Source organism: Embiotoca jacksoni, unplaced genomic scaffold (genome assembly GCF_022577435.1).
Source record: "Embiotoca jacksoni isolate LCO1_2020_lvr unplaced genomic scaffold, fEmbJac1.0.p SCAF_2, whole genome shotgun sequence".
Taxonomy (NCBI): domain Eukaryota; kingdom Metazoa; phylum Chordata; class Actinopteri; family Embiotocidae; genus Embiotoca; species Embiotoca jacksoni.
The window spans coordinates 862,347-889,315 of NW_027185340.1; the positions used below are offsets into that span (position 1 = coordinate 862,347).

Sequence of the window (26,969 nt, forward strand, 5' to 3'; positions counted from 1 at the left end):
AACTAAACTCTCCGATGTTGACTAACTCCCAAATGGGTGTTTCAGGGACAAGCTCGATGTTGTGACACCAATGTGTTCATAATACGAGAATATATCAGAATTGATTTAGATCACAAAAGAAACTTTTAATAAAATTTATTTCAAAATCAGGTTAAAATGAAACGACTGAAAGGGAAGTTGGCTCTATCTACATTTCCAAACCAAACACATTGAAAAAACTTTGTACCATTTTGTGCAAAACGTATGCTTTTCACAGAATATGAAATAGAATTAAATAAATCAGGCACATGAAGCTTTACGACTCACAACCAGCATGAAACAAAAGACAATTTTAAGATAGTGAAGCAATTTACTCAATACAGACTTTTAGTAAACCACAATAAATACACATTTCAATATATCATTCATAATAAATACTGGAAAGTAAAACCAAACACAGGATTCCTAACTGGATGCAGTGTCACTGTCTCGAGCCTTCTCACACTGGATACTTTGGCACAATTAATCTGAAATATAGGCTTTGTTAATGCCACTGATTGCCTGTAAGCCATCTGAACAGTTCCTTTGTATCACTGAAGTGGCACGAGAGGTCCCAGCTACCGGACAGCCACAGCAAACCACCAAAACTCAACTACTGAACCTTCTGATTAGGAAGACGCTGCAGATATTTGCAGGCTTGAAAGAGCTGCAAATATCTGTTTTCAATGCAGGAGCAGAGAGCTCAAGGTAAAGAACTTCAGCAATACCGTCTTCACTAAATTATTGCAGTCCCCCATTTGTTGAGTCACCTCAATTTACTTTTGTTTAAGTGATTCTGTAAATGTGGGTTAAAATGTTATTTACATTTTTTTTCATATCTCACTATTCAGTCATTTTTCATGGCTCACAGGACTCTCGCTTTTGAAAATAGGATTTGATTGTCAACCTTGAATATTTGTTTACTGTGGCATATTTTTTTAATGAAACCAATAGTGCTTTGAATATAAATATTAAGTACCGTGACTATCTTAGTCCACTTTATTGAAGATGTTCTCTTGAAGATAAATTCTGTTTAAAACCATCACTCTATTGCACTTAACGTTTCAATAGAACTTCAATCTTTATGGTATCCACATAAATAAACATGTTAATTGTTAGATAGTGGAATGTAGTTTACACTGAATTTTAAAGTGAGAAATCCTTCAACCAGTACTGATGATTTTTTTGTTTTTACTGTTAAAATTAAGGTATTTAAGCTAATTTAATGATAAACATAGTGGTCTGTTGTCTATAATAAATCATACAGCTTCTCATACTTTTTGGAGATATGTCAAAGTACTACTTTATCAATGTCCCTGTATCAATAAAATGCTTCAAGGAATAAATCTTCATTTTGTGGTGACACATGCTAATTATGTTATTAAGAGTGAATAGGGGAGAGAAACACAAGTATTCATCATTTAAAACCAACTGCATGCCACTGGACCTCCACACGTAAGTGCAAAAGGCTGTGAATTGATTTTGACACGTCTATTGATACCGTAGTCCAAAACATACAAATAAGAATTCAGGCTTTTCATGCTTTTCAAAACCCTAGAAAAGCATATAATTGTGACAAAAAGAAGAAGAGAAATGTACATAATGTATACAACACATTTTTTTTTTATATATAAAACAATGGCAATCCCCCCCCAAATGTCACTGATATTCCCAAAACAGCATGCTTGTTGTTATCAAAACATTTACAATATATAACTATACACATAATTCAGAAACAATAAATAAACTGACAATAAACTTTTTTTTGCACGACACATACAGTAGACATAGAAAAATTCCATCTACAGTACAATATCTGCTTAAAACTAGAACTTTACATCTGAAATTACAGGATACATTGCACAGCATGACATTAACTATGTTTTGATGTTTTTTGATCTGTTCCATTATGCAGTTAAGCGCACATTGTAGTGAGCAGTTCCTCCAAACCATTTCCATGATGAACCTATGGCTTCATAGTTACAGATGAAAGTGTGTTATGGTGCTGTAAATTGCTTCGAAACTTAAGGTCAGATAATGCAAAAAGGCCATGATCACGTTCCCTTGAAATACCATTTAGTCAGGCTCAAGTAAAGACGTGATAATGAAAGAACACTTAAAAAGGGGAGGCCCACTAAATGGCTGTGACCTCGGGGCAATGGTCTGGTAAAGGGAGGTTCTTAGTATTGTTTGCTAGTAAGGTCAGCTCAGAATGTCCATGAAGACTCGACTCTTGTGGAGGCTGTTCAGCTGTCACACATGAGCCAGGACTGCTGTAGGAACCCTGTTTGTTATTGTTCAGGTAGTTTTGAAACTGTGTCTGGTTCTGGTTCTCCGGCTGATCCGCAAATGCTGCTTTTGACAACACCTTCTTCTTTTGATCGGGCGTATAGCCGGTCAAAGGGATGGCAGGGGCACCACTGGTCAGGGTAAAATGGTGGTTGGCTGTGTACTGTTCCTCAGCCTGATTCGAGTAGTCTGTGTACTGCTCAGCAGTCGCGTTGAATGGTCCCTGGGCTACGCTGCCATTGGTCGCGCTGACTGGATCTTGGAATGCTAAGGCTTCCCCGTAGGGTTCAGCGGGTTGGCTGGTTTGGCCATTAGAGACGGTCGTGGAGCTCCCCAGCTGATAGTACTCAGCTGAAGAAGAGTTCATTAAGTAAGTGTTTCCATTTCTGTGGTTATCATGTGCCACAGAGGCGTCACTGTAACACAGCACCGAGGACAAGGGGACCACTTCAGTGTGAGAAACTGAGGGAGTCGTCACGTCATCCTCAAAATTCTCCGACTGGTCTTCATCCTCCTCATCCCCCTCCTCGTCCTCAGAGTCGCTGTTGGCTAAGCTCTGTGTGCTGGAGTCGGACAGTCCGCTGCAAACACTACTGCTATCCTCCTCATCCTCTTCATTTTCGTCCTCCTCCTCGTCTTCTTCATCCTCTTCCTCCTCGTCATCATCTAGCGTCTCCTCCTCCATCTCGTCGGCAGCTTGCAGGTGCATGCTGGCCGTCTGTGGGACAGCATCTGCCAGAGAGTACTCCAACCTGTGCGGTGACTGAGCGAAAGGGATTCCGTTTCCCAGGTCGTTATTTTCACCACGGTAACCGTTGGTCGGGGACGGTTGCTGCTGCTCGCGACTCTTCTCGAGCTCCAGCTTCATTATTGTGTGCAAGAAATGGGTTCGAACACGGATAGGATTAAACTCCACTCTTCCGGTTGAATTGCTGCAACCCTCTTTTGTGCAGCCACATGGAAATGACATGCGGTCCACCTGAGGAAAACAGAACATCACTGATCTCAGCTCATTTTACACACGGAGTCTGATCATTGCCGGGTTTCAAATCATATTTACAACCCCATTTCCCAACAAGTTGGGATGCTGCATAAAATGTAAATAAAAGCAGAATGTAATGATTTGAAAAACATGGAAACCCATATCTAGTTGAAAATAGAAGAAAGACAACTTATCAAATGTTGAAACTGAGAAAATTGATTGTTTTATGAAAAATATATACTCAATATATGCTCAGCAGTGAAGATGGGGAGGGGTTCACCACGCTTTGTAAGACTGCGTGGGCAAATAGTGCAACAATTTAATGTTCCTCAACGTAAAATTGCAAAGAGTTTGGAGATTTCATCATCTACAGGTGATAATATTATTAAATAATTCACAGAATCAAGAGAAATCTCTTCATGCGAGGGACAAGGCTGAAAACCAATGTTGGATCTTCAGACCCTCATTAAAAACAGACACAAATCTGTCGTGGAAATCACTGCGTGGGCTCAGGAACACTTCTGAAAACCATTGTCTACGAACACAGTTCATCGCTGCGTCCACAAATGCAGATTGAAACCCGAACACGCGAAGAAGAAACCAGAAGTAAACATGAGCCAGAACCACTGCCAGCTCTTCTGGGCCCTTTGAGATGGACTGAGGCGAAGTAGAAAACTGTCCAAATCATAATTTGAAATCCTTTTTGGAAATCATGGGTGCCGCGTCCTCGGGGCTAAAGAGGAGAGGGACCATCCAGCTTCTTATCAGCGCACAGATCCAAAGCCAGCATCTGTGATGGTACAGGGGTGCATTAGTGCACATGGCATGGGTAGCTTGCGCATCTGGGAAGGAACCATTAGTGCTGAACGACATGTTCAGGTTTTGGAGCAACATATGCTGCCACACAAGCAACATTTTTCGAGGAAGGCCTTGTTTATTTCAGCAAAACAAGGCCAGACCGCATTCTTCTCATATTACAACAGCATGGCTCCGTAGTAGAAGAGTCTGAGTGCTAAACTGGCCTCCTGCAGTCAAGACCTGTCACCCATTTAAAAAATATGGCATAGCGCATCATATGTTGTCTTCGGCCTGTTTTTAATTAAATATGGATTTATATGATTAGTAAAACATCTGCATTTGTTTTAAGTTACATTTTATACAGCGTCCCAACTTTTTGGGAAACTGAGTTTTAAGTGCTTCCATAAAATCCTGAGTCCTTGTGCCTTCTCTTTAAATGCACGATATGTTTATTTGTCCACAAGTAAAAAGTGAGAACACGAGGATGTGTGTGTCATGAGAATTACCTGGCACTTGATCCCTGCAATGCTGCAGGCACAGGTCTCTGGGTCACAGAAAACTCTGCAATCACAGCCACAGTCCTCTCTGGACATGCGAATGGTCCGAAGTTCATGTTTCTCCTCCACGTCAATCTTCTTTACCCCAGAGGAGCGCAGCAGGGCGCGGCGCTTTTTAGTGGTGAGAGGCTGCAAGAAGAAGTACTCGTCTACCTCCGTGTTGTCCAGATCGATGTCATCATCGGAGATGTCCTCCGCTGTGAGCGTGTTGGCCTCCTCAGACTCCACTGTGCCATTCTTAGTCAGCTGAAAACAGGAAGGAAACACATCCAAGCACTATAATAATGAGCGAACAAAGAGCTGAACCCGCAGACAAAGTGATGTTTTAAACAATGAATCTTTCAGAGCAAATTCTTTACATATTTGATATCTGTTAAATAAAGCTTCTAAAATCCATTGTACAAAATGATTTACGAGTATAACTTTGTTTAGAAACAGCCTACAAAGCTTTTACCTTGAGTTTGATTGAGTTGAGTTTCTCCTCCTTCAAGTGGTCTCTGAGCATGTCTCTGTGGATCCTCTCCTGCTCCAAGGCAAATTCCCCCAGGGAGTACTGCCTGACCCAGCTGTGCCTGTTGGACATGCCCAGCGTGCTGCCTCCCTGGCTGGGCACGCTGGTGAATCCCTGCCGCCGGCCAAAGTAGTACACTGTCACATTATCAAAATGCACCCTCCTCGTCCGCAGGCGCTTCTCCCTCTTCAATATTGAGTCAGCTGCAAAGGAAAAAGGGAATGTTAAAAAAGGTGGTACACCTGCATGCCCTTGTCATTGTCTGCTGTAAAATGTTTTTGACAATTAAATAAAACCCATGTGGAAAGAATTAAACCTCCACACTGCAAATTATGGCGTTAACAGAACTTAAGCACTGCTGATTTTATTTTACAATCATTTAAATGTTCTTTTATGTTGGAGTAGAACACCTTTATATCCATGTAAAGCCTGTTAAGATAAGTGTCATTTTATAGTGAATGGGGGACACCGTTTTTAGAGAGTATTGTCCTTTAACGCCTGAATTATGAGCAATTCTCTCTTGCCAGCTTCCTAACACGCTTCTACAGATCTTGACCTTAGTGCAGGTTAGGTTTTCATGACATCTCTGTGCTCCTGCGCTTGGCATGCAAGTCTTTTTAAGGAGAGCTCTTACAAGGGGGAGGTGCAAATAGGAGGGCAACGCTGGAGCATAAATAATCCCCTGCCTGGCCCAGAGATGAAGAGTGCCGGTTCACAGAAGCAGTGTTCCCAGCATTCACCCCCCCCCCCCCCCCCCCCCATCAGACAGACAGGACAAATAGAAACCATCTGGTTCCAACAGCTCTCCACCCCATGCAAGAGGGACAATGCATTTCATTACAGATGTAGAGCTGTCAGACTGAGGCTACCGAGCACAGCTGAGTTTCCATATATTTATAAAAATAAATGAAAAACTTGTTTCAGATGTTAAAAAAAAAAAAGAACAGATCTTTGGTCCAATGTATGCATGTATCTAAAGGGAATTTTTCACACAAACGTTCTTTTATCCTTCAAAGACCTCATTGTTTCTCAGACGCTCTAAAAACAAACCCATCACAGATGTTTTCCTCCTCTCCCCAACACCACAAGAAGGAATGTAAAGTACCCCGCTCAGGACTTAATTGTTTCATCTGTCTGCGGAGTCAGTCAATCACTACGTGCACATGTCACTTCACAGGAGTGCAGTCTCCACAGTGCACAGCTCCCTCGTTGCTGTTAGCTGACCTTCTCCAGCCCCCAGCTACCAGCGGCTGCAGCTGACACGGAGGCCAAGCACAGCCTCCAGTGGAACAGCACCAACCTTATGTCTCTGAACCCCCTCTCTAAAGGGACGGGGGCCTCTCATCAGTCTGCGTGTCATTCACACAAGCAAAAAAACACTGCATCATCAAAACACAAATTTGGTATTGACACAACCTTTAATTTAAACCAAAAAAATGATTGTTTTATTTACCTGGCTAAAATATTTTACATTTCAAAAAAATAAAATACCAAGATTTCAAACTGTGCAGATACACAAACACACAAACGTGACTCATTTCTTTTGCTCTTTAAGAATCACATCATTGAGATTTCGCTGCAGGCATCTGAAAGCATTCAAAATTACCCAAAGGATTAATAATCTACCAGTCTAATCTGTTACACTCATCTCTTTAACACTGAGACTCACAAGCAGGATGTTTTAAGCTAAACTGCATCTGAATTAACAGATCAACAGAAAAATAGTCTGAAACTTTTGTTCTTTGATGGATTAATCATATTGGCAGTGATTTTTCAAACAAATTGCATTTGATGGTTTCAGTTTTTTTTAATGTAAAGATTTGCTGCTTTTTTGTTTCGAATGAATCTAAACTGACTATTTTCCACTTTTGTACCGTTGATACACCAAAGCAAGAAATTTGTTTTAGGAAATGTTGTTTTTTCACCACCATGTTTGATAGCCCAAACAATGATTCCCTAATTTTTAGCAGCAGCTCTAGTCTTTACCCATCATGCATCACTCCTACACTTTTAGTTTGCCCCCAAAACAGGACTATTTAATCAAAAATAGGATTTCTGTGAGCAGATAATTAGCTAGGACAATACGTTTGTGTTGAGCTGCTCCACTGTTCCTAGAGAGTTGTATATCTACATGCACAGTGCCAGCAGTACACACAGCTTGAGACCGTATTAGCTCGTTCATCTGGCTGCTGTATGCTGTGCATGCTTTATTACAGCTCTAGACTCTTAGCATCACTTAGCCTCCTCTCCTCTCTAATGCACAGCCAACGACTGTAAATTCATATTATACTCTCTTATCAACAGACATGCAGATTTGTTTTCTTTGACCTTACATCCTGCAATGATTGAGCTACAAACTCAGGCTGGCTCAGAGTGTTATTTCCATCTTGATTAAAAAAATCCCTTTCGGTGCTGCAGCTTTGTTTTCCTCGAGATGAAATGATGACATTAATCTTACTGTCAGTAGCACACATTCGCCACACAGAGCACAATGCATGATTTTAAAAGACACAGGCACTCACGGGTGAAAGGGCCCGAGGCAGAGGGGTTGACACTGTCGCTGCTATCCCCACTCTCACTGCAGGAGACCTCATCATCAGACTCCCGCACGGAAGAGCACGGGGAGGAGGAGGCTTCCACCTCCTCAAATTTCCTCTTCAGTATTCCGCTCATGGCCCGCTGCATCTGCACCTAAAACCGAAAGACAGCAGAGGGGCCACACATTATTTAATATCCAGTTTAGGGCCTTCATAATCCTCAACACAGTCAATTAGCACCCCCCCCCCCCTCCCACCCCAGCCACCACCACTTTCACTCACACACAGAATCTCTCCTGCTGCTATTCCCACTCCCAGGCGTTCCCTGGGCGATTGATCACCTTTCCACAAAGGAGCGGAGAAGGAAGGAGAAAGCTGCCACTGTCTTTGATTGAGAGGATGGAGGAAAAGACAGACTGGACCAACTTGTCTTGCACTGCTACCTGTCAGGGTAAAATTATTTACAATAGAGATGTATTATGCACAAGATTAGGTGATTGCATTTAATTGCTGCTGCACCTATAAATCATAAACATGATTAAAAATATCCACTGGCTCAAAAAGAAGCCATTTTCAGCTTTCTCCAAAACGAGTGCAAAGAATTCTGCGTAATTGTGAGATGTGGAAATGTGTTTTTATACAGGTTCAAACACACAGTGAGAGTGATTTGCATTTCTGTGCAGCTCAACAAGTAAGATAACATTATTCACATGAGGCTTTATTGCATCAGAAGAGGTATTGGTGAAGCTGCTGTTGACGGCCTCATGAGTGTCATCCTGTATGTCTGTAATGAGCTTGTTAAATCAGATGGTTCCTACAGAGAAAAACTAAAGAACAGGCATCAGGTGAATGCTGCTACAGTCACCGCAGAACAGAGTAGAAATCTATAGTGCAAAAGGCCATAATTGGATGTCTAATCTTCTACAAATGCAGTCAACAATCATGAATCGTAAAGAATTGTAAAAGAAAATGATAGCAAAAGTCCCCCGACGGATATGATTGCTGCTACCAACCTTTCAGTAACAGCTCAGCAGTAGTAAAATAAGTCTTTGTAGCTGCGTACAGGTCCAGCTAAATGTTTGCGGTTAGCACTTCATACAGAGGCTGTTGTAACACAAGTGTTACAGACCACTTCAATGTCAATTGAGAGGGTCCATTAACTTCCCCTGACTGATGATGCAATTAGACAAATAAACCAGAACAAGCTCATCAGTCAAATCCACTAAAACTAATTACCATTACCCAAAAACTGGCTGCACTGTAAGTATCAAACAGTACATTGATTTGATCACTGCTTTTTTTTCCCTTTGAAAGAGATCCTGCCGTCGTTCTTCAGTGTGTAATGGACTATAATGTTGCAGGACTTGTTTAGTGTTAATCCATGTTCATAATGTCAGAGATTGTAGAAAATATACTCCTTTAACATATCAAATTGTGGAGCCTTGTTTTCTGTATTCTAACAGCGGTTGCTGGAACGTCATGTCACATTTCAAAATAAGACCAAGTATCACAAACAGTGCTGCAGTATAGCACAGCAAGGACTGCAATGACTGGCAGCTTTTCCCCTCACTGCTTTCTGTCTTGGAACCTGGAATCTGTAAAGACAGCGTGCATCCTCACCCAGTCCCACTCTGTCTATCTGCCAGAGCAGCTTGTGGGGGAGTTCCATTCACAGACAGCCTCAGTGTTTCATCTGGGCTCCGCTATCAAGTCATTACAGATGCAAATGCTGCCTGAGAGACATGCTGCCTTAGAAAGAGGTGCAAACCAGAGAGGACTGTAGCGCTGCCAGCAAGAGGGTCATTGTTCCCAGGAGGCTGTGCTTGTTCAGAGCAGTGACATGGCACCGAACCTCCAGAGACAACAACGCTACCTACAACTAAGGAATGTGAGGCATCCTCCATTTGGGAGAAATTGAAGGAGAGAGGAGTCAGTCAGGGTAACCTGAAAATATTATTTCTCTTCAAAGCGAATTTGTATTAGTTTGGAAGAGAAATAAGGGGCTGAGCTACAGGGAACTTTCTTTTAGCAAATAACTGAGCTGGCTGACAAGAAACTGAAGATCAATCTGCTCTTTCCTCTGAATGAGGATGACAAGACTAACATTAACTAAGGAGGGAATACATTACATAATCTAGTCTTGTGAAATTTAAAATTGTAGTCAGCAGAAGCTGCTGGTTTCACATCAAAACAGTGAAGAAATAGATTTATTCCACTTCTGCCAAACAGGAATGGAAATTTCCACCAGAAATTACCTGTACAATTTTAGTCCATTTCCGAGTGAGGGTCCTAATTAGATACCATTGTTGGAAATCCATTTGTATGCTTAGCCCTTAGCTGATGCTGCACTAGGCTTTGATAGCAAAAGTGGTTTCCATGGAGATTCTAATGTAGTCTCACAACTAGTGCGTTCCCATATGGCCGTGTCTCAGTGTTACATACAGTACATGAGGACTCTCCACGATAAAGCACTGATGTCACAACAAATTAAGTTGATATTAAAGCAAATTCTCTTTATACATTTAGTTCCTTCCTCGCATTAAAGCATTACAAGTTCATCTGCATTCTTCTGTGACAGCATGAGAAGGGAAGATCTTGACACTGGACGGGCATGACATCACAAACCACAGAGCTAGGGTAATCTGGGGTGAAGCTCTTTCATCGTGGCTAAATAAAAACAGAGATCGCTGCTCCTCTCCAACAGCTCTTTCTTTGTCTTCACTGTTGCCTTACCACTAATCATGACTGGGCAGCACACGCAGTGGTACAAGAGAGAAAATCCCAGAGAAAATAATGCAGCAAAAGCCAGCTTGGAAAGCCCCTCCCTGTGTTTGGCTCTGTGTGCACACACATCAACTGTGGAAAGCAACTCTTATCCTATATCAACTGTGCTCGCAGCACTGAAGAACACTTGCATTATGAGTACAATTATTTTTTCCCCCTCATCATTCACAAGGTTCCCACAATCACAGTAAACCTATTTGACAGCATGAGGCTCAAAGCCCTCATCCCAAGTGATGTCAACAAGCCTATGGCATCTGGAGCAAGTCATGACACATCAGTCCTACAATGACCACATTACACTCCTGTGTGTGTGCTGGCCCTCGCAGAAACAACTGACCTGTATCCACTGGCAGACTGTGACTCCTTTCACCTCCTTTCACCTCCTCTCACCTCCTCTCACCTCCTCTCACAGCAGTGCAGCCGCACAATCACAAATGTGGCCATTCAAAAAAAGGTGAAACATGATGAATGAAGAAATTCCCATTTTGTTTCAGTCCACTGACTTGCAGCGACCCCTGAGCTCCATGATACAAAAAAAAGAGAGAAGGTGCAGGAGAGAGAGAGAGAGAGAGAGAGACTAGTAATTTTCCAGCTCTGACTGCACTGTCGGCAACATATGCTTTATTGTTGCAAGACGACAGTCTTTCTCACTTTAACTCCCTCTCTGTCAGAGTGTTGCTCTCTCTCTCTCTCTCTTCCTCTCTCTCTCTCCGGCCACACAAAGGCTCATTAGCTGCAGCCGGCTGAAAGGCAGCAGCCGACTGGAGCAGAGTGGAGCAGAGCAGAGGCAGCCTGAGATCACATGGGTGGGATGTCTGAGAGAGTCAGGCGTGCCTCTGCTCCTGCTGTCTGCAGATATTTTTACCAACATGAGCAGGGGAGTGAAGGGGGGGGAAGGGAGGGGAGTGAGGAAGGACAGTTATGGGGGGGGTGAGGGGGGCGGGGGGCAGGATGGGGGGGGTGAGAAAAAAGAAGAAAGACTAAATGGTAAGGAAATTGATAAGGGGAGGTATGTGGGAGATGCAGGGCAGTTGGAAACTGGGGCGATGGGGTATAACAGAAATGTAGAGCGGAGGGGATTCAGAGGGAGGAGGAGGATGAGGAGGAGGAGGAGGTGGAGGGAGAGAGAGTGGGGCAAAGACAAGGGAAAGGGGAAACGTCTGATGCCAAGAAAAACACAACAGAGAAAGGGGAAGAAATCGAGAATAATACCACAAAATAAAAGCCTAAACAATCCAGCCTAAATCAAATTAAACAACAGAACATTATGTTTGTGTTGGAAAAACTGACAACGATGCATTGCACAGAAAACTTGCTGTAAAAATATTGTAAAACTGGAGGAGGTTGACAAGCAAATATGAACATAAACGTCCTCATCCAGAGGAAACAAGATTTGTCAGCACTGAAGTAAATGGGCTCCGAACGCTTCCTATGCCAGGAAGTTCTGCTGATGAGTTGGAGTTGGTGGGGCCTGGGCTTGTGCAGTCAAAGAGCCATGATGTCATTCTTGCACTCATTTGGATCATATGTCAACATAAAAGGACCTGCCGCACTTCCTTTCACAGGATAGCTTTTTGCTGGCAGCCATTGCAGCAGTCAATATAAATAAACAGCAATTTCTAAACACAAACACACCATACAATATATATTCTGCAAAAATATTACAAAATCTCGAACAAAAGGACAGACGCACTACAGGACAAAAAAAAAAAAAAGAAGCATTTTTATAGCTTTAAAGTGGACAATAAATCAGTTAGTGAGTTAAAAAGATATTTTATACAATGCAGTTAAAGCCATTTATTGACAACTTTATGTGAAAAGATTTGTCTTCAATACAACTTTAAGAAAAACAAATATAATTTGCCCCAGCAGCGCTCTGCATCCTCACCAGTGTCCACACTGAACCATCTCTGTCACACCACCTCCATCCTTAACATCATCAAGCCAGTAAGACATGATCCAAAGAAGAAATGAGTTCAGTCAAGTTCCTTCAGAGAAAATTTTACATTAAAAATGCATCAGTGTGTGGAGTCACTGCAAAGTATTTACTGTAATAAGCAAGATGTTTCCTTATTGTTCTTAATATACTTACTTTTAATTGGGTTTTTAATGATGTTTCACTACTATGAAGCAATTTAAGCTATTTTTCTTCATAATAGTATCGTAGTTAATGGCTTTTATTCCTTATAGAATGACTACGACCATTGACATAGCTCTTTTTAAATATGTGGTCTCCACACAGGAAGCTATAGAGGAGGAGCACTGACTGTACTCACAGCCTCTGCTGAGCACTCAAAGATTGCAGTCGACCATTATGGCTGAATCAGAAGGACCAAAGAACAAGCAAGTGTTTTAACACAACTGCAGCAGTCAAGAGACGGACTGAACAGGAAGACCGTCTATTTTGTATTTACTGAATTGGTCTGAATTACTGTTCACCCACTTTGGTACATGTTCCTCTGAGCTGATCGGACTAATGTCCTCATCATTATATTTCCACTTTTAAAATGATGTTTATTCAGGTCATAGTTAATGTGTGTGTCTCCACTAAAAGACTGCAAAAATAAATGCCAGTGACTTAGTCATACTAATATGTGGGAACATGAGTAACAGTGACTTACGCCTGCTGGATCAGCGGCGTGTTGTTCTCGGCTACCTGGCAAGGGTGAGCAAAAATAACTATATCTTTATCTCAACTTTAACAACATCTGCATTCATATTTGTATAATAAAAGTGGGTGGACATAAACATATATCTAGTTTTCTGTCTTTTAAATGGTTTTCTATTAACATGTTACATTTAATATGAATTCAAATAATAACTTCTAAACTTTTTATATTTATGGAAATGTTTCTAAATTAAGTGTCAAGGCTAAACTCTCTCTGCCATACTAAACAATGTAATACTGCTTCTACTCTTGTGTGTTTAATATTTGTGACAACATAATACCAAGTCGTGAGTAAGCTTCTAAATATAAGCTTTACAAAAATCATTGAATAATTCTGTTACAATTTTGCTATCAATTATTTAAAAACATCCATACAGTGAGTAAAACTATCAAGACCTGCCCCAACCTGACCGAACTGTCCTAGGCTGCCCTTTTCCTTTCAAATGTCAAAATTGTGTTATTAATATAAATAAATGTGATCATTCAATTACAAATATCAACGACTGTAACTGTATGGAGAGCGTACTGTGATCATATCCATCAGTTGTGTACAAACCAATTGTTGCTCTGATCACTTTCTCCACAACCTTTAATGAAATGTGTTATTCGACAACTTTATCTGCTCTGAATCCCATTAATGATTCAGCCATGAGACTCGCATATATCTGCTGCCCTATTACATAAAAATGCAAAACATAAGCTGGAGAGATGGCATTTGTTACACTATTGTGCCAGTGATGGTGACCTATATTTGCTCTGACTTCAAGATGCTTTCTTATCTCAATGAAGGAAATTGAAGACAGCAGGCAAAAATATACAAATAGGGGCTTTTACAAATAGTCTAATTTCATTCATGTAGTCATACTGTAATTGAGGTCAAATGGAAAAAATTACTACTGTAACCAATGAAAAGTAAATGGTCAAGTCCAAACAGAGTCTTATTGTTTAAATTGTGCAAATAGAAGAGTTGGCAGAATGGCTTTACACAACATAAGTGGCACAGGACCACCCATGTTCATGTGTTGAGTTAAAATGCAGCGTTCAAAGTCTTCAGTGATGTCACTGAAACATTTGGTTTTGAACTGTCTGACTTTATGACAACATATCAGCAACTCTTCAGCAGCAGTGGGCGTGAATCACAACCTTTAATGGAAGAAACTGGAGTGAACCACGGATGAATCATGGCACCCACCGTGTTTATCTTCATCATCACAGTCGTTATCCATCTCAACATCCAACACTGCTATCTCACAGTATGTTCAAATATCATACAGACCAGACGGCAGGTTCTTCAACTTATTAGGTTCAAGACTAAGACCAGGGGTCTCCATCCGTCATGTATCAGCTGGACACTGCAGTTTTGTTATGAAGCTGCAGCGTACAGACCAGAATACCATCTGTAGTGATTCAGAGAAAGATCTGCATTGCACCCATTGTGCTCTGGATCACAATAGAGGTTTCTCAGGACCATACCATTGGCACACCAGTAGTTTGCAGTTTGTCTCTCTTCCAAATACTGACACAGAGAAACATCATCATCAACATCAGCTATGCAAGTGGGCCTTTGCCAAACTCCTCTGCTGTGGTGCAGACGCCTGGACCACTCACACAGCAAACACCTCAGCGCCTTGCAAACAAAAAAGGGGCGGCGCCTCCTAAAATCATAGACATCAGCTGGGCAGGAGGTCCACAAATGTTGGAATAATTACCGTCTGGAATTTAACTATCAACTACTATCACCAAACATCAGCTCCAGTAGACTGTATAGACTCTCACTCTAGCAGCAGCTGGCTCAAGATCAACCTCAAAAAAGTGTCACATCAGCACCTGTAAATGGAACCACACTGCACAAACACGCCTTAGTGGAGAAAAGCCGCAGCTGATCCATGTTACATTACCACTACTTCACTCATACTGCAGAAAAACCCACGGTTACATGAGAACAAATACTCGGCTGGTAAGTTTGTATTAGTAAGATATATTTTGACAGAAACGTGTGTCTATGACTACCACAACTGATTTGGACAGGGTTAAGAAAAGATTGTCATAGTCACAGTTAAACCTGCATCAAGTAATATTTTGAATGTTGTTTTAAGATGTCCTCTGCACTTTTAAGCTCCTTCATTGTTTTGGGCAGACAGGCATCTCCAGTGAAAAAGCTCAGACAAAGTACACATAATGAAAAACAACTCGGTAGTGAGCTTTTGTGATTTTGGGGGCCTACAGAAAGATTTTCTTCGACTGAGCAAGTAGACTTTCTGCTGACTCCCAGCACACAACAATGGCATGAAACAGAGTACTGAAATACTCTAATACTCTAATAGAGGAAATAGCAGACAGCCAGTGAATAATATCAAGCATTTGCAAAGCTGAATATTTTTAAGAAGTTGGTGGAGACCAAAGAGGCCAGTGAAGATTGGATTGAAATCAGCCTGGAAAGTGGTAGTCTCAGGCTAGCGAGATGCATAAATAGTTAATTGTATGCACAGTATGTGTAGACTAATCATTAGCATTTTTAGAAAGCACAGTTCCTCAAGGAGTACCACCAGACTCTCCTAGGAGGAACTGCCACAATGTGCATATATGAGGAGATGGAGGATGGAGGTGGGGCTGGGCGGGCACAGATTGATACAGACTGGAGGAATATTCGCTTCCTTATTCAGTCTGCATCTGCCAAATGCCCATGTAATTCAATATGGCTGGTCGCATCACAGACTATGATGAAGTACACATTTATACAGCCCAGATGGCTTGGCAGATCTTTTTTTTTTTTAATTTATTAATTCCTTTTTTTTTTTTTTTTTTTTTTTTTTTTTTTTTTAATAAAAGAACATTTTGTCATTGAAGTAGGCTGTCTGAGTCACTGAGAATGTTTTCCAGTAGAACCTACTGATGGGTCCACTCAGCTAAGACAAACCCTGAAACCACAAAAGATCCTCGGCCGTTCAAGCCAGTTTGAGATTGTGTTCGAACTCATCCATCACTCGTGTCACACTCAGCCCCAAACGGTAACCTTGTCAGAGACAGAGAAAGCGTGGTAGAGAGAGGGAGAAATAAATAGATAGAAGCAGAGAGAGAGAGAGCGATGAGGTCTCAGCTGGACTCCCCTGAGGAGAGGCTGTGGCCTGGATGATTATACAGCTACAGATGATGTCAGTGAAGGATCCCTGCCACCGAGAGAACACAAACCCACTTCACATATTCGATGACACTGTTTTGTAGAAGAGGTGAGACAGATTCTCAAATTAAACTTGATAATGCCACAGAAGCACGCATGTTGGAAGAAGTCAGGGGCTGTCGGCCTTAATCTGTACGTGCTACCATCATGTTCAGGGATAATTTGATAAACAGGCATTTGCATTCTGTCTATGGAGAACATCTAGTCACAAAGGCCACACACCAAACACAAATCAATGGGTGGTTTAAATCAAAGGGGAATTACTTTTGTTTGAAAAAGAAAGAAGGCAGCAGCAGAAAATGATCTTAGGTCATCTGGTCATTACATTTTTATTTTAATCTATGTGCAAACACTGCAGTTATGATAAAGTATGATACCTAATTTTGTAGTTGGCCCGTTGTAACACAGGTGAAGTAGTGGTGAGAAAACACCTGAGAATTTGTATCCACTGTAGTGTAATAAAGGTCAGATGGACAAAACGTGCAAATAAATATTGTTAATTGTTAAATATAGTCATATCCATTCTCAGTCAGCTTCACACAAGAATGTGCACAAGAAAAAAAAAAAAAAACATTCTCCAATTAAACACAAAGGAATCCATTTAAGGAAATGTTGCTCCATCTACAGATTTATGCAAATGAGACTTCACATGCGCTCTGTACATTTGTTAACTTGCACTTGCCTGAGGCTGCAGACAGATCTGCTCCACACACATGAAAGGGGAGGGAGAGGGAGAGGGGGGGGGTGAGGGGCGGGGGGTGGGGGGGTGGGGGTGAAGCCCACTGTTCAGCACTCAGCACACGGAGGAGCTGCAGCCTGGTGATGCCTGCTGCAGCCTCTCTTCTGCACTACAGTACAGCCCAGTGCTGGGAATCATTGATCTGTTCCTCCTCACAGAACAATAGAGGAAGCATGGCTCCTGATTAACCACGTGGGTCGAGATCGAGAAAAGGATGACCACTGCTCCAATACTACACACACACATGCACCAATTTCATTGTACCGTTTTATCAAATCCTAAAGAGACGAGGTTTTACTGCATCGTGGTGAATTCCTGATGTCAACTTATTTGACTCTTGACAACATTGTGTGTTTTCTTTAACTCTTTCACCCCAAACAGCATGAGCATTGTTTTTTCATGAAACATAGCTACATGCTTAAACTGAAGTCTAATCTTGGCGAGGACATTTCATCTTACATCTCGGCTCGTCTTTGTTGTTACAAGCGGTGATCAAAACAGTCGACAGTACGCACGAAGAAGCTTCACATTCAGACTGATGTTTTGATTTGCTGTAATTCACGTCTCACACTGTGGAGGCATAATCAGGTGCTCTCACCCTCATGTCAATCACTATGCTCACTTAAATTATTCATGGCTCTATATTTTATTTATGACTATATTTCCCCATGTCACCTGAAAGTTCGCAAAAGCCAGTTTTGCTGGCAGAAACAGAGCTGCCAAAGCATTTCACAGAGACGGCTGCTTTTATCTCTCACACAGGCCGGGAAAGCTGTGGGATGTGGAGTTCATATTCTGCAGACAAGCCTTATCATTTATATATAGCCAGTATCATGTTGAGATCGTGAATAATTTTTGATATGCAAAACATTCCCACTGTTATCTGAGAGATATTGTGAAGTAGGCCATCTCTGTATGCAATTATAGTATATGATGAATTAGATTGATATAAAAAACACACACAAAATAGTTTCTGATGAAAACCTGCGTGTTATCGGATAAACACCTAATTTAAGGAGTGTTAGTGAAGGTGTTGTTGGTTGAGATTTGAAATTCCATGAAGATGTCTTAATGTTTCTATGATTCAGATAAAAGACTTGATTGTGAGATAGTTAATTAGAAGTGTAAAATTGATGTATACATTGATTAATTGAAATTTGTGTGTGTGAAATAAGCAATATCATGCTAATTCCATTCTTGATGAGCAAGTGTGTTTCTGCCACACTACAAAACATTAAATGCCAGTTCAAATTAAAAATGTTTTTATCTTTAAGTTTTTACTTGTAATTTGGAATTCTGTCATTAAAAGATCATGCTGGGATCCTTAAAAACAGGAATGGTGTTAAATTGAATTGCTGTTTTTTTTTTTTATTCATCTCTATTAATTTATTAGATGACAGATTAAAAATTCAAACATACAGTTAAATTGTACTGAAGTCAAACATCTGCACACTTTTGATCAAAAGGACTTTCACCAGAGCACGAGGCTTTAGATATTACAGGAAGATATGACAGATATTACATGCAAAACTGTTTATGTTTTTCTACTGAAACACACTTTATGGCAGAAAATGATGTTTGCCACACATACGAAGAAGATGACAGAGAAGAAAGGTTTTCTAGCCTTTAAAAAAAAGCCACTAATTCAGAGTTTAACTCGGACCTTATTCATACACTTCATATACATGCTTCATTGATTTGAACAAAGAATACTCCCGCAAACAAATTGTCTTTAACAAAACATGCACGGTCAAAATGGCACCACCGAACACACAGTCACATAATAACATGCAATTATGTAAAATTAAAAATGAAATGTATAATAATAAAACAAACAATTACAGGATCACTTAATTTTGTCTAAATGGGTGTAGTCACATGGGCTCTCAGCATTTAGGTGGTTTACAATGCACTCACAAATAAAAGTCATTAAGTCAGAAAAATATGTCTCTTTTTCCTTCATATTTCATTAGATGGCAACAGACAAAAGACTCCAAATAGGTGTCATGGCAACATCTCGAAAGAGAGCACAATCCTGAAGCGTGAAAGCCCGGCGAGCTCAGACAGGAAGGAGCCAAAGACACAAAAAGAGTCACATAAAAAGCTTCTAAATTGGAACCATGAACCCTGCTGCGACACACAAAGCTGCTATGTAATCTAAAAGGTTGATATTAGTTCACACAATCCCAACGTATGCTTCACGGATTCTACGATTTCAGTTCAGTGTTTGTGAAGAGGGGCGTCAATTAAAATGTACAGAGAGACCTAATGAAGAACACACTGACTGTGATGTGGAAGGTAAAGAGCCTTTATCACACAACAAAAACAGTCCGTATTAAAGAGAAAATGATGCCTGATCTAAGACTTGTCTGTCTTATCCTGAATAATAAGAAATATTGCTGTGTTTCATCTAACACGACACAAAATCGAATTTACCATTTCAGGAAAGTCCAAATTCTGGAATATGGACTCTGTCTCTCCTCTTTCTGCACGGTCACGAGGGCAAAAGAGGCTGTTTCCATTTGGCTGCTTCTATCCGGACATATGTGACCTGACCGCGATCATATATACACATATATACATATATATATATATATATATGTATATATATATATATGTATATGTATATGCATATATGTGTATAAGTAGACAGCAAAAGTACAGATGGAAACACACTCAGGAAGCATTGAGCTCTGATGTGTTCAGGCCACATTCAGAGGTGTATGTATTTGAGTAATTACTTTCTTTTTACAATACAATTCCTGGGATTTAATATTTTACATTTGAAGTTTGTTGGAGAGGGAAGGAGCGATGGCTTTCACAAAAAAGGAAAAAATATTCTTTAGATTATATTAAGTTCTTTCTCTGGTATTTTGGGATACTGTTTTAAATGATGGTCAACCAACCCCGGAGTAAGATTTTAAATGATGTGTAACACAGTGGACTGGCAGCACAAGAACCATTACTACTTCTTTTTGTTTGACAAACCCATATAAACAAAATCTGACCTTTAACCCTCTACTCAGTAAATCTCTCTGAACCTCCAGGTTAAATTTAAAGCCATGAATTCAGGTTGTTTCGACATAAAAGGAAACAAGCTAGATTTATCCGTGCATGTGAACCTTTGTGTTCGATAACCTCCTGCAGAGGAACTCTCCTTATAGTCCTGCGAAGCCAGAACACCTTTCCTGCATATCTTTAATGTGCCGCGTTTACTGTTATCAAGCTTGAGCCATCTGTGATACAGTACGCAACACCAGCATGGCGGATGCACTTATTCAAATAAGCCAGTTTAATGATGCAGCTTTTCACAAGTAACTACATCTACTTAATGTTTCAATGTCCTTTAACTCTGCGCCACATGTACTAATTAAATCCTGCTCCTCTGAGGACTGGGTGCTGATAGATGGAGGAAACAGATGGATTGAGGAGGAAAAATACAGTCACAAGAAGAGAGGCCCTACTCCCCAAAAACACACACACACACACACACACACACACACACACACACACACACACACACACACACACACACACACACACACACACAGCCCAACCCCTCACCTTTCAGATCTCAGCCACAAACATGGAAATGGTTGTGTGTGTGCATGGTTGAATCTTGCTTGCACGCTGTTGGACTTTCTGTTTTCTGACACCAAAAACTAGCAGATAAAGACGTCAGTGTTGGATATAATATATATAATGGATATATAATGATGCTCCATATATGCAAGAATAATGTGCAGTTCACATAAGGTTACATCTCTATTAGATATATGTGCATTAGAGCTACAGCGCTTCAAAGGCAACAGTAAATACTCCATACATCTCTATAATGGCTTGAAAATATGTTGAGGTCTGTGTTTTCTCAATTTGTTGATTGACAGACAAAGAATAAATATCAAGCATATTATGGAATATATTCCAGAAAGAATATGTCCTCTTTTCATCACTGTGATATCAGAGGCATCTCTCCAGTATAATCCAGTGAGAATAGCGCAGCTGTCTTTATCAACTAAACACTGTTGTCTGCATCAACATCACATCATATCTTGTTATCAGAGGGTCTTTGTGGCAGCGTTAGCAACAGTTGTGTGAGCTTTGAACAGCATCTATCTCGCAGGCATGAATTCAATATGTTAATAAGCTGTGAGGACTGGAAATATGATATTTTAAACAGCAGCAGCAAGATTTGGTCTCACCTTTAGCTGAATATGTTACACTGCAACGACCCACGTCTGTTCTGTGAGGAAGAAAGAAGAGACATACACAATATTTATTTATGTGAAATGAACTGTCTGCATGGCAACTACACATATTATCAAAAGATCATACAAAAATGTGTCTTTAAGAAACATGTTTTATGCTGTTTTATACCATGTAGTACAAAGTGCCACAACAAGATGCAAACCGCGACTGGCGTTGTCGGGGAAACTTGATCATTTCCACGTTGACATTTGAATGATTGACAGAGCTTTATCCAAATGTCTTTGTGAGCCACTATTTTCCTTTTATAGCTGGGGGTGTAGAGGGGAAGTGGAGGTGGGGGTATCCCCATGGGAGGAGGGAGCCTCTCTGCCTCCTCTGCCTCCCCTGCACAAGGCTCTGTGGGGAACTCTCTTCCCCCAGTGAGGCATGAGAAGCCTGCTGCCTTCCACCATAGCAGCTTCTATGACATACATGTGTGCCCTCAAAAATCATGCACAAAGGCGCAGGAGCCCTAACATGCATGGTCAGTTTGACTATATCTATCATGCACAGACATAGAATAGTTTTTGAACAACGTGTAACAGTGATAAAATATTAATAGCTTAGATTGAACCAAAAAAAAAAGTCAATAGGTGTTGATATAATTCTAAAATTTGAATGATCATGTAGTTGTAGCAGAAGTCCTGAACAGAGTGGCTGCTGAGGTTTGATGCCCACTATAGTTTGACAAAGGACCATTCAGGTCCCACTGTACAGCAGGCAAACGTATACACGTCTAATGATTTGATTCCACAGAGAAAACACCTGATACACAAAGATATAGAGCAGGTCTTTTTGTCTATTGTACATATGTTAACATGAAAGCTGGCCTATCACCTAGAACTGGACATACTCACCATTCATTTCGCTCCTATCATCAGTATCCAGCCAGTCTATGACGCCCCTCTCTGAATGGACTTCCCAGCTCTTCCCTCCACCATGTCTCGGTGTTCCTCTGCGGAAATCCTCCACCGATGCGAGACCCTTCAAACCGGCACCGGATCTCCGAACAGAGCTGGACAAACCGGCGCTACTGTCGCATGCAGCGGGGCTCCAACGACCGCTCCTTCCGGCTGCTCCGGGAACAATGGTGCAGCATTAGACTGACAGCTCAGCGGACAACGTGACTCCCTCTGTCCAATCATGGTTTTATGGACCAGGAATCAGCCGCAGAGCTGTTGCTGCTGCTGCTGCTGCTCTTCCTCTGCTCTTCTGCTGCTCTGCTGCCAACTGGAGCTTCACATCGCCCCGTTTCATCACTGTGCTCATAGAAGCTGGGTTTCATTTGAACTTTAAAACATCTCAGCAGGGATTATATTGTTCATTAGGCAGCAACGTATAGATACACACTCCAGGTAGATTTCCTGAAATAAGTCTGGTTTTGTCTAAAATAAGACTTAAACAGACTTCCAGAAACAAGTAGAATCTGTAGCATAATTCTACATGCTCTACATACAATACTTTATAGTATTCACTTATTTTCATTTTTTTATTTCCACTACAGTAGCTGAAGCTGAACTTTGCAGCCTAATGCTGCTGCAACATCTGTATAACATCCTTCTTAAAGTACTATCTTACTGCAGTTTCTGTAATAATTAGTTTCAAAACACGGTAATGAAATTAATGAAGTTAAGAGGCTTATAAAAAGAAACAGCTGCCTTGGCAAACCACCACACTTAGTCCAATACACTTTAAATTGAATTCGTCCCCCGGTGCTGGGTTCTTTAAGTTAAGCCAGGCTCATATAAAAAGGTCTCTGGTAAGTTTGGACAAGATGGTAAAGCTCTGTTCGTTTTCAGATCCGTTTCTTAAAATAAATAAATATTAAACATGAAGTCCTCAACATGAATTCTCTTGAGGTCGAGAGTAAAACAAATTCGTAAAGCACACTGCCATCTTGTGGCCATATTGTCAAAGTACAGATGTTCTGCAGGCTCAGTTTAAATTTAAAGAGATGTTCATTTACAGTATACAGTGGAATATGTGGTTAACTTTAGCACATACAATTGTTAAAGTTCTCATGGGAAGTGTTGTTAAAGTTTTCTGAGATTAGGAGAGAGTTTCCCCAAATTGAGTGTTAATTAGGGGACATTATGGAAAAGGGAATGATGTATTTAGAAAGTTTCAATATGATAGTTATTATTTATTTATTTTTTACATCTTTATTTAGCATGTAGAGAGAGTGTACACACACTGCTCCACAAAATGTCTACTGTAAAAAGGTGTATGCCGGTTGCTGCAGACACCTTTCACAGCAGACATTTTGACATGTCATGATTGGAAAATCACAGGCATTACTGGTAACATGGCTGTGCTGTGTAAACCATGACAGTGTGACAGCGAGTCAGCATGCATCATACCAGGAGCCTGAAACTAAAGCAGCTAAATGCATCGAAGACATCATTATTTTTTTAAACATTCTTTTTCCTGCTGTCACACGTCAGAATGTCTTCAATGAAAATGGTATACTGACGCAACTTTACATTCATGGAGCTGTTGCTCTTTCACCTTTCCCTTCCACTCACTTCTCTAAACCCGTTCTGTCAGCCCATTATCCTATTTACTCTCATGCTTCCACAGATGTCTGACTAACACCGGCCTGATTTAACCGGATGAGGCAGAGGACCTGCGCTTCTCACAAAGAACAGTGGATGCTGCTAAAGAGCTCATCCTGAAAACCATTTACAGAGTCCTACAACTGTTCATAAAGTGGGAATACACAGACACAAGGTTAACAGAGACAATGCACTGTTTGCTCCATACAAAGGTAACTGCACTCGGAAATCATGAGTTTGACATGATGTTTAAATTGATCTATTTCAAAGAGAAGAAGATGCAACTGTTAACAAGGCAGAGCGCGAACACAACCTCTTTGTAACGAGCATGAAAATATAGTTAAAGGCAAAAGACACAAAAACATGTTATGGAAGGAAAATTACAAAAAAGTGTACGCAAACTTTATAGACAAAACAACAATACATAAATTCAGCTAGAACCCAGTGAGGTTTCATATCCTTCACAAAAAAACCTGGAATTTCACATGCAAAAACTCGTGATCACGTGACCACATACACATGTACTGTACATGTGAAACATGTGGTTTTGGATCATCTTCATGGTGTAATGTGTGAAGCCCATGTAGATGTGTTGTACTTTATGAAACATGGGAAAATCATGTGGGTTTTTTTCTATAAGAAATGTCACAGTAGCTCAAACTTATTGTTTTAGACCAATTAAATAGTGACTTACAGTTGGGACAAAAGTATCAAACAGTTGTGATCATTTAAAGGATTTATTTAAATAAAAAATGGGATAAAACAGACTTGATTCCAGCTTCTCAGATGTAAATATTTACTGTATTTCACATGCGCGGGACCTTTGGGGGATTTACTGTATTTCTGCTGTGCCTTTGGGCTTCGTATACTTTCTTGGACAAAACAAGACGTTTGAATTTGTCAGCTTGGGCTTTTGGTAGTTGTTGCAGGCACTATGTTCTGACGCTTTAAAGACCGAAATTAAATGATTACTTGAGACAATAATTGTCAGTTGATAAAACTTTCAGCCCTGCAACTGATTGCTCATTTCATTCCTTGTTTTCATTGTCTAGTATTTTGTTACCTCTAATGTTAAATAAAATAATTGTTATAATAAACCAAGCTCAGAGGAGCTGCATTCTTAAAATTCATTATAGAGTTACAGCAAAACTGCACAATTATCTGTGAAATATTAGCCTTTATTGCATCACACTATTAAAAGAAAACAGGTAAACACAGCCAGTAGATTGGGCTGGGAGATCTGACACTGAACCCACCGGTACGAATTTAAGTGCCTTCATTTCAGAATTCAAATGTATTTGAAAGGTTTTATGCTCCCAAATGCTATTTAATTTCAGCATGCCTCTGTTTTGGCATCCTCATTACTGCTAATGAGAATTTGGTCTTCCCATGCAGCCTATTATGTTAGCACCTTGCATTTCTTTTATAATGAGAAATTTGTTTACACGTTCCGCTTGAGTTCACTTTCAGAGAAAAATGTGTCATTCACTGTTTAAAAATCGTATTTAAAAGTCCAGGTTTACTGTGAAGGAAAGTGATCAGCTGTCAGTCGAAAGCAGCAGAGTAACCTGATGGCTGTGAACGGACAAAGGCCAGGCTACATGCGACACTTTGCTCTGGCCTAATCTGAATTATGCATTCCTCTCAGGTTAACAGTGGATATCCGGTGTCCTTCATTCAACACATCCCAATGGGCAGAATCTAGCGTGGTTATTAGCGAGCATGTGTCGGTTCCGGGAAAAAAGATCTATATTGCGTTATTCGATGCTGACTTTGTCACTGGGAGATGATAATGTGAGTGCTTGTTGGGGTGTTTATGTTTGTGTGAAACCCATCTAATACTCATTGTACCAGAATCACTAAGTGTGTCTCTCTTTAGGGAGCTCCAGGGAGCTTTTGTGCACGGCCTGCCAATTCTCTGCATTTGTAGAGCGGCTGATAGAGGCTCCCAAAGGCTGCAAAGAAAGTAGAAACCTGTCGAGTGTGGTGACCTGTGTCCACTCCCTCCTGTGAGCAGAGCGGCTGCTGATACGGTTGCACCACAATGGAAATTCAATCAAGAGATGGACCAGAGTGAGTAGCACCCGCTCTCCAGTCGCTCTCCAGCTCGCCTGCTAATCGATCGATTATTCTAAAGGGAACTTTAAACACATCTGGATTAAACAGGCTTCACTGTTGGAAGGTGGGTTGGAGAGAAGATCTTCAACTCCACTTTACCCAACTGTGAGTATAATTATTGTACTATTTGTGTCTCTCTCTCTGTGTGTGTGTGTGTGTGTGTGTGTGTGTGTGTGTGTGTGTGTGTGTGTGGTTGGGAATGCAGTGGAGCTGATAATGGGGTCAGGTCATTTTATGGGATGTGCAGTAATTATCACCAGCTGTCAAAGCCTTCCATAGTAAAACATAACCAATACCATGAACTCATTCAGAGTAGGGTTTGTTGTTGAGGCAACACTCACACCACATGTTTGTCAGTAAGATGTGTTGGGCTGAAGAAATGGTTCATCCTGACAGATCGTGCTTCTTTACTTTATGTCACAATGTCAGAGAAATCCACTTGTGGAAAAAGCAATTTAAATTATTCATTTTAAATTTGTTATTTTTGAGGGAGATGGAAAATAAATCAGCTAAAAGGCATCGTGAAGTAAGAAGTTATCTTGTAAACTGTTTAGTGTGTTACTGACATCAGTGGGTGTTTCCTCCTGTTCAACTGTTCCCTCCATGTTTTTGCTCTCTTCCAAACATCCTTCCTCGTTAGCACTTCACTGCAGAGACTCATTCTGTATCAAGTCACTCTCACAGCTTTTCCATATTAATGGCAGAGTATAATTAAACAGGTAAACTCTCACCACCCTCAACCCTTAGTGGGAAACATCACCATGGTTACAGATATGTATATGGCTTGCCCAATTAGCTGTTGAACTATATTATGTGCAGTTTATCTGTGAGTAACATCCATAAACTGATAATGTCCTCCAAACAAGTACACATAAGCATGAGCTACAAAATTAGCTAAATAATGACTATCAAATGAGCAGCGCATTCCTCTTTTAAATCTGCTGCATCAACAGATCAAATTCTCATGGTCCCAAATTATCATCCAAA

The 26,969-nt window shown here is 40.7% G+C and overlaps 1 protein-coding gene across 9 annotated transcripts; it reads right to left on the minus strand.

The window, feature by feature from the left end:
• Positions 1-120: 120 nt before the first annotated feature.
• On the minus strand, positions 121-22,484 carry csrnp3 (cysteine-serine-rich nuclear protein 3). 9 transcript variants are annotated; one of them, XM_069153744.1, is made up of 7 exons: positions 22,167-22,484; positions 21,264-21,299; positions 7,975-8,135; positions 7,678-7,846; positions 5,099-5,358; positions 4,594-4,890; positions 121-3,286 (listed from the first exon to the last, which is right to left on the minus strand). In XM_069153744.1, exons 1-7 carry the CDS (start codon positions 22,171-22,173, stop codon positions 2,153-2,155), a joined length of 2,064 nt encoding a protein of 687 aa, XP_069009845.1. In that variant the 5' UTR covers positions 22,174-22,484; the 3' UTR covers positions 121-2,152. The 9 variants fall into 9 exon arrangements, with proteins under 9 accessions (XP_069009845.1, XP_069009849.1, XP_069009850.1 ...); XM_069153748.1 differs by having other exon boundaries at positions 8,034-8,135; positions 21,264-21,304; positions 22,167-22,482; XM_069153749.1 differs by lacking the exon at positions 7,975-8,135 and having other exon boundaries at positions 22,167-22,482.
• Between the last annotated feature and the right edge of the window lie 4,485 nt (positions 22,485-26,969).

What these genes read in the sequence shown, in the direction of transcription:
- csrnp3 (XM_069153744.1), bottom strand. An exon ending in TGCCTCGGGCCCTTTCACCC is followed by an intron (nt 5,359 to 7,677) that starts GTGAGTGCCTGT and finishes TTTCCTTTGCAG; the next exon opens with CTGACTCAATATTGAAGAGG. An exon ending in TTGCAGGGATCAAGTGCCAG is followed by an intron (nt 3,287 to 4,593) that starts GTAATTCTCATG and finishes TGTTTTCCTCAG; the next exon opens with GTGGACCGCATGTCATTTCC.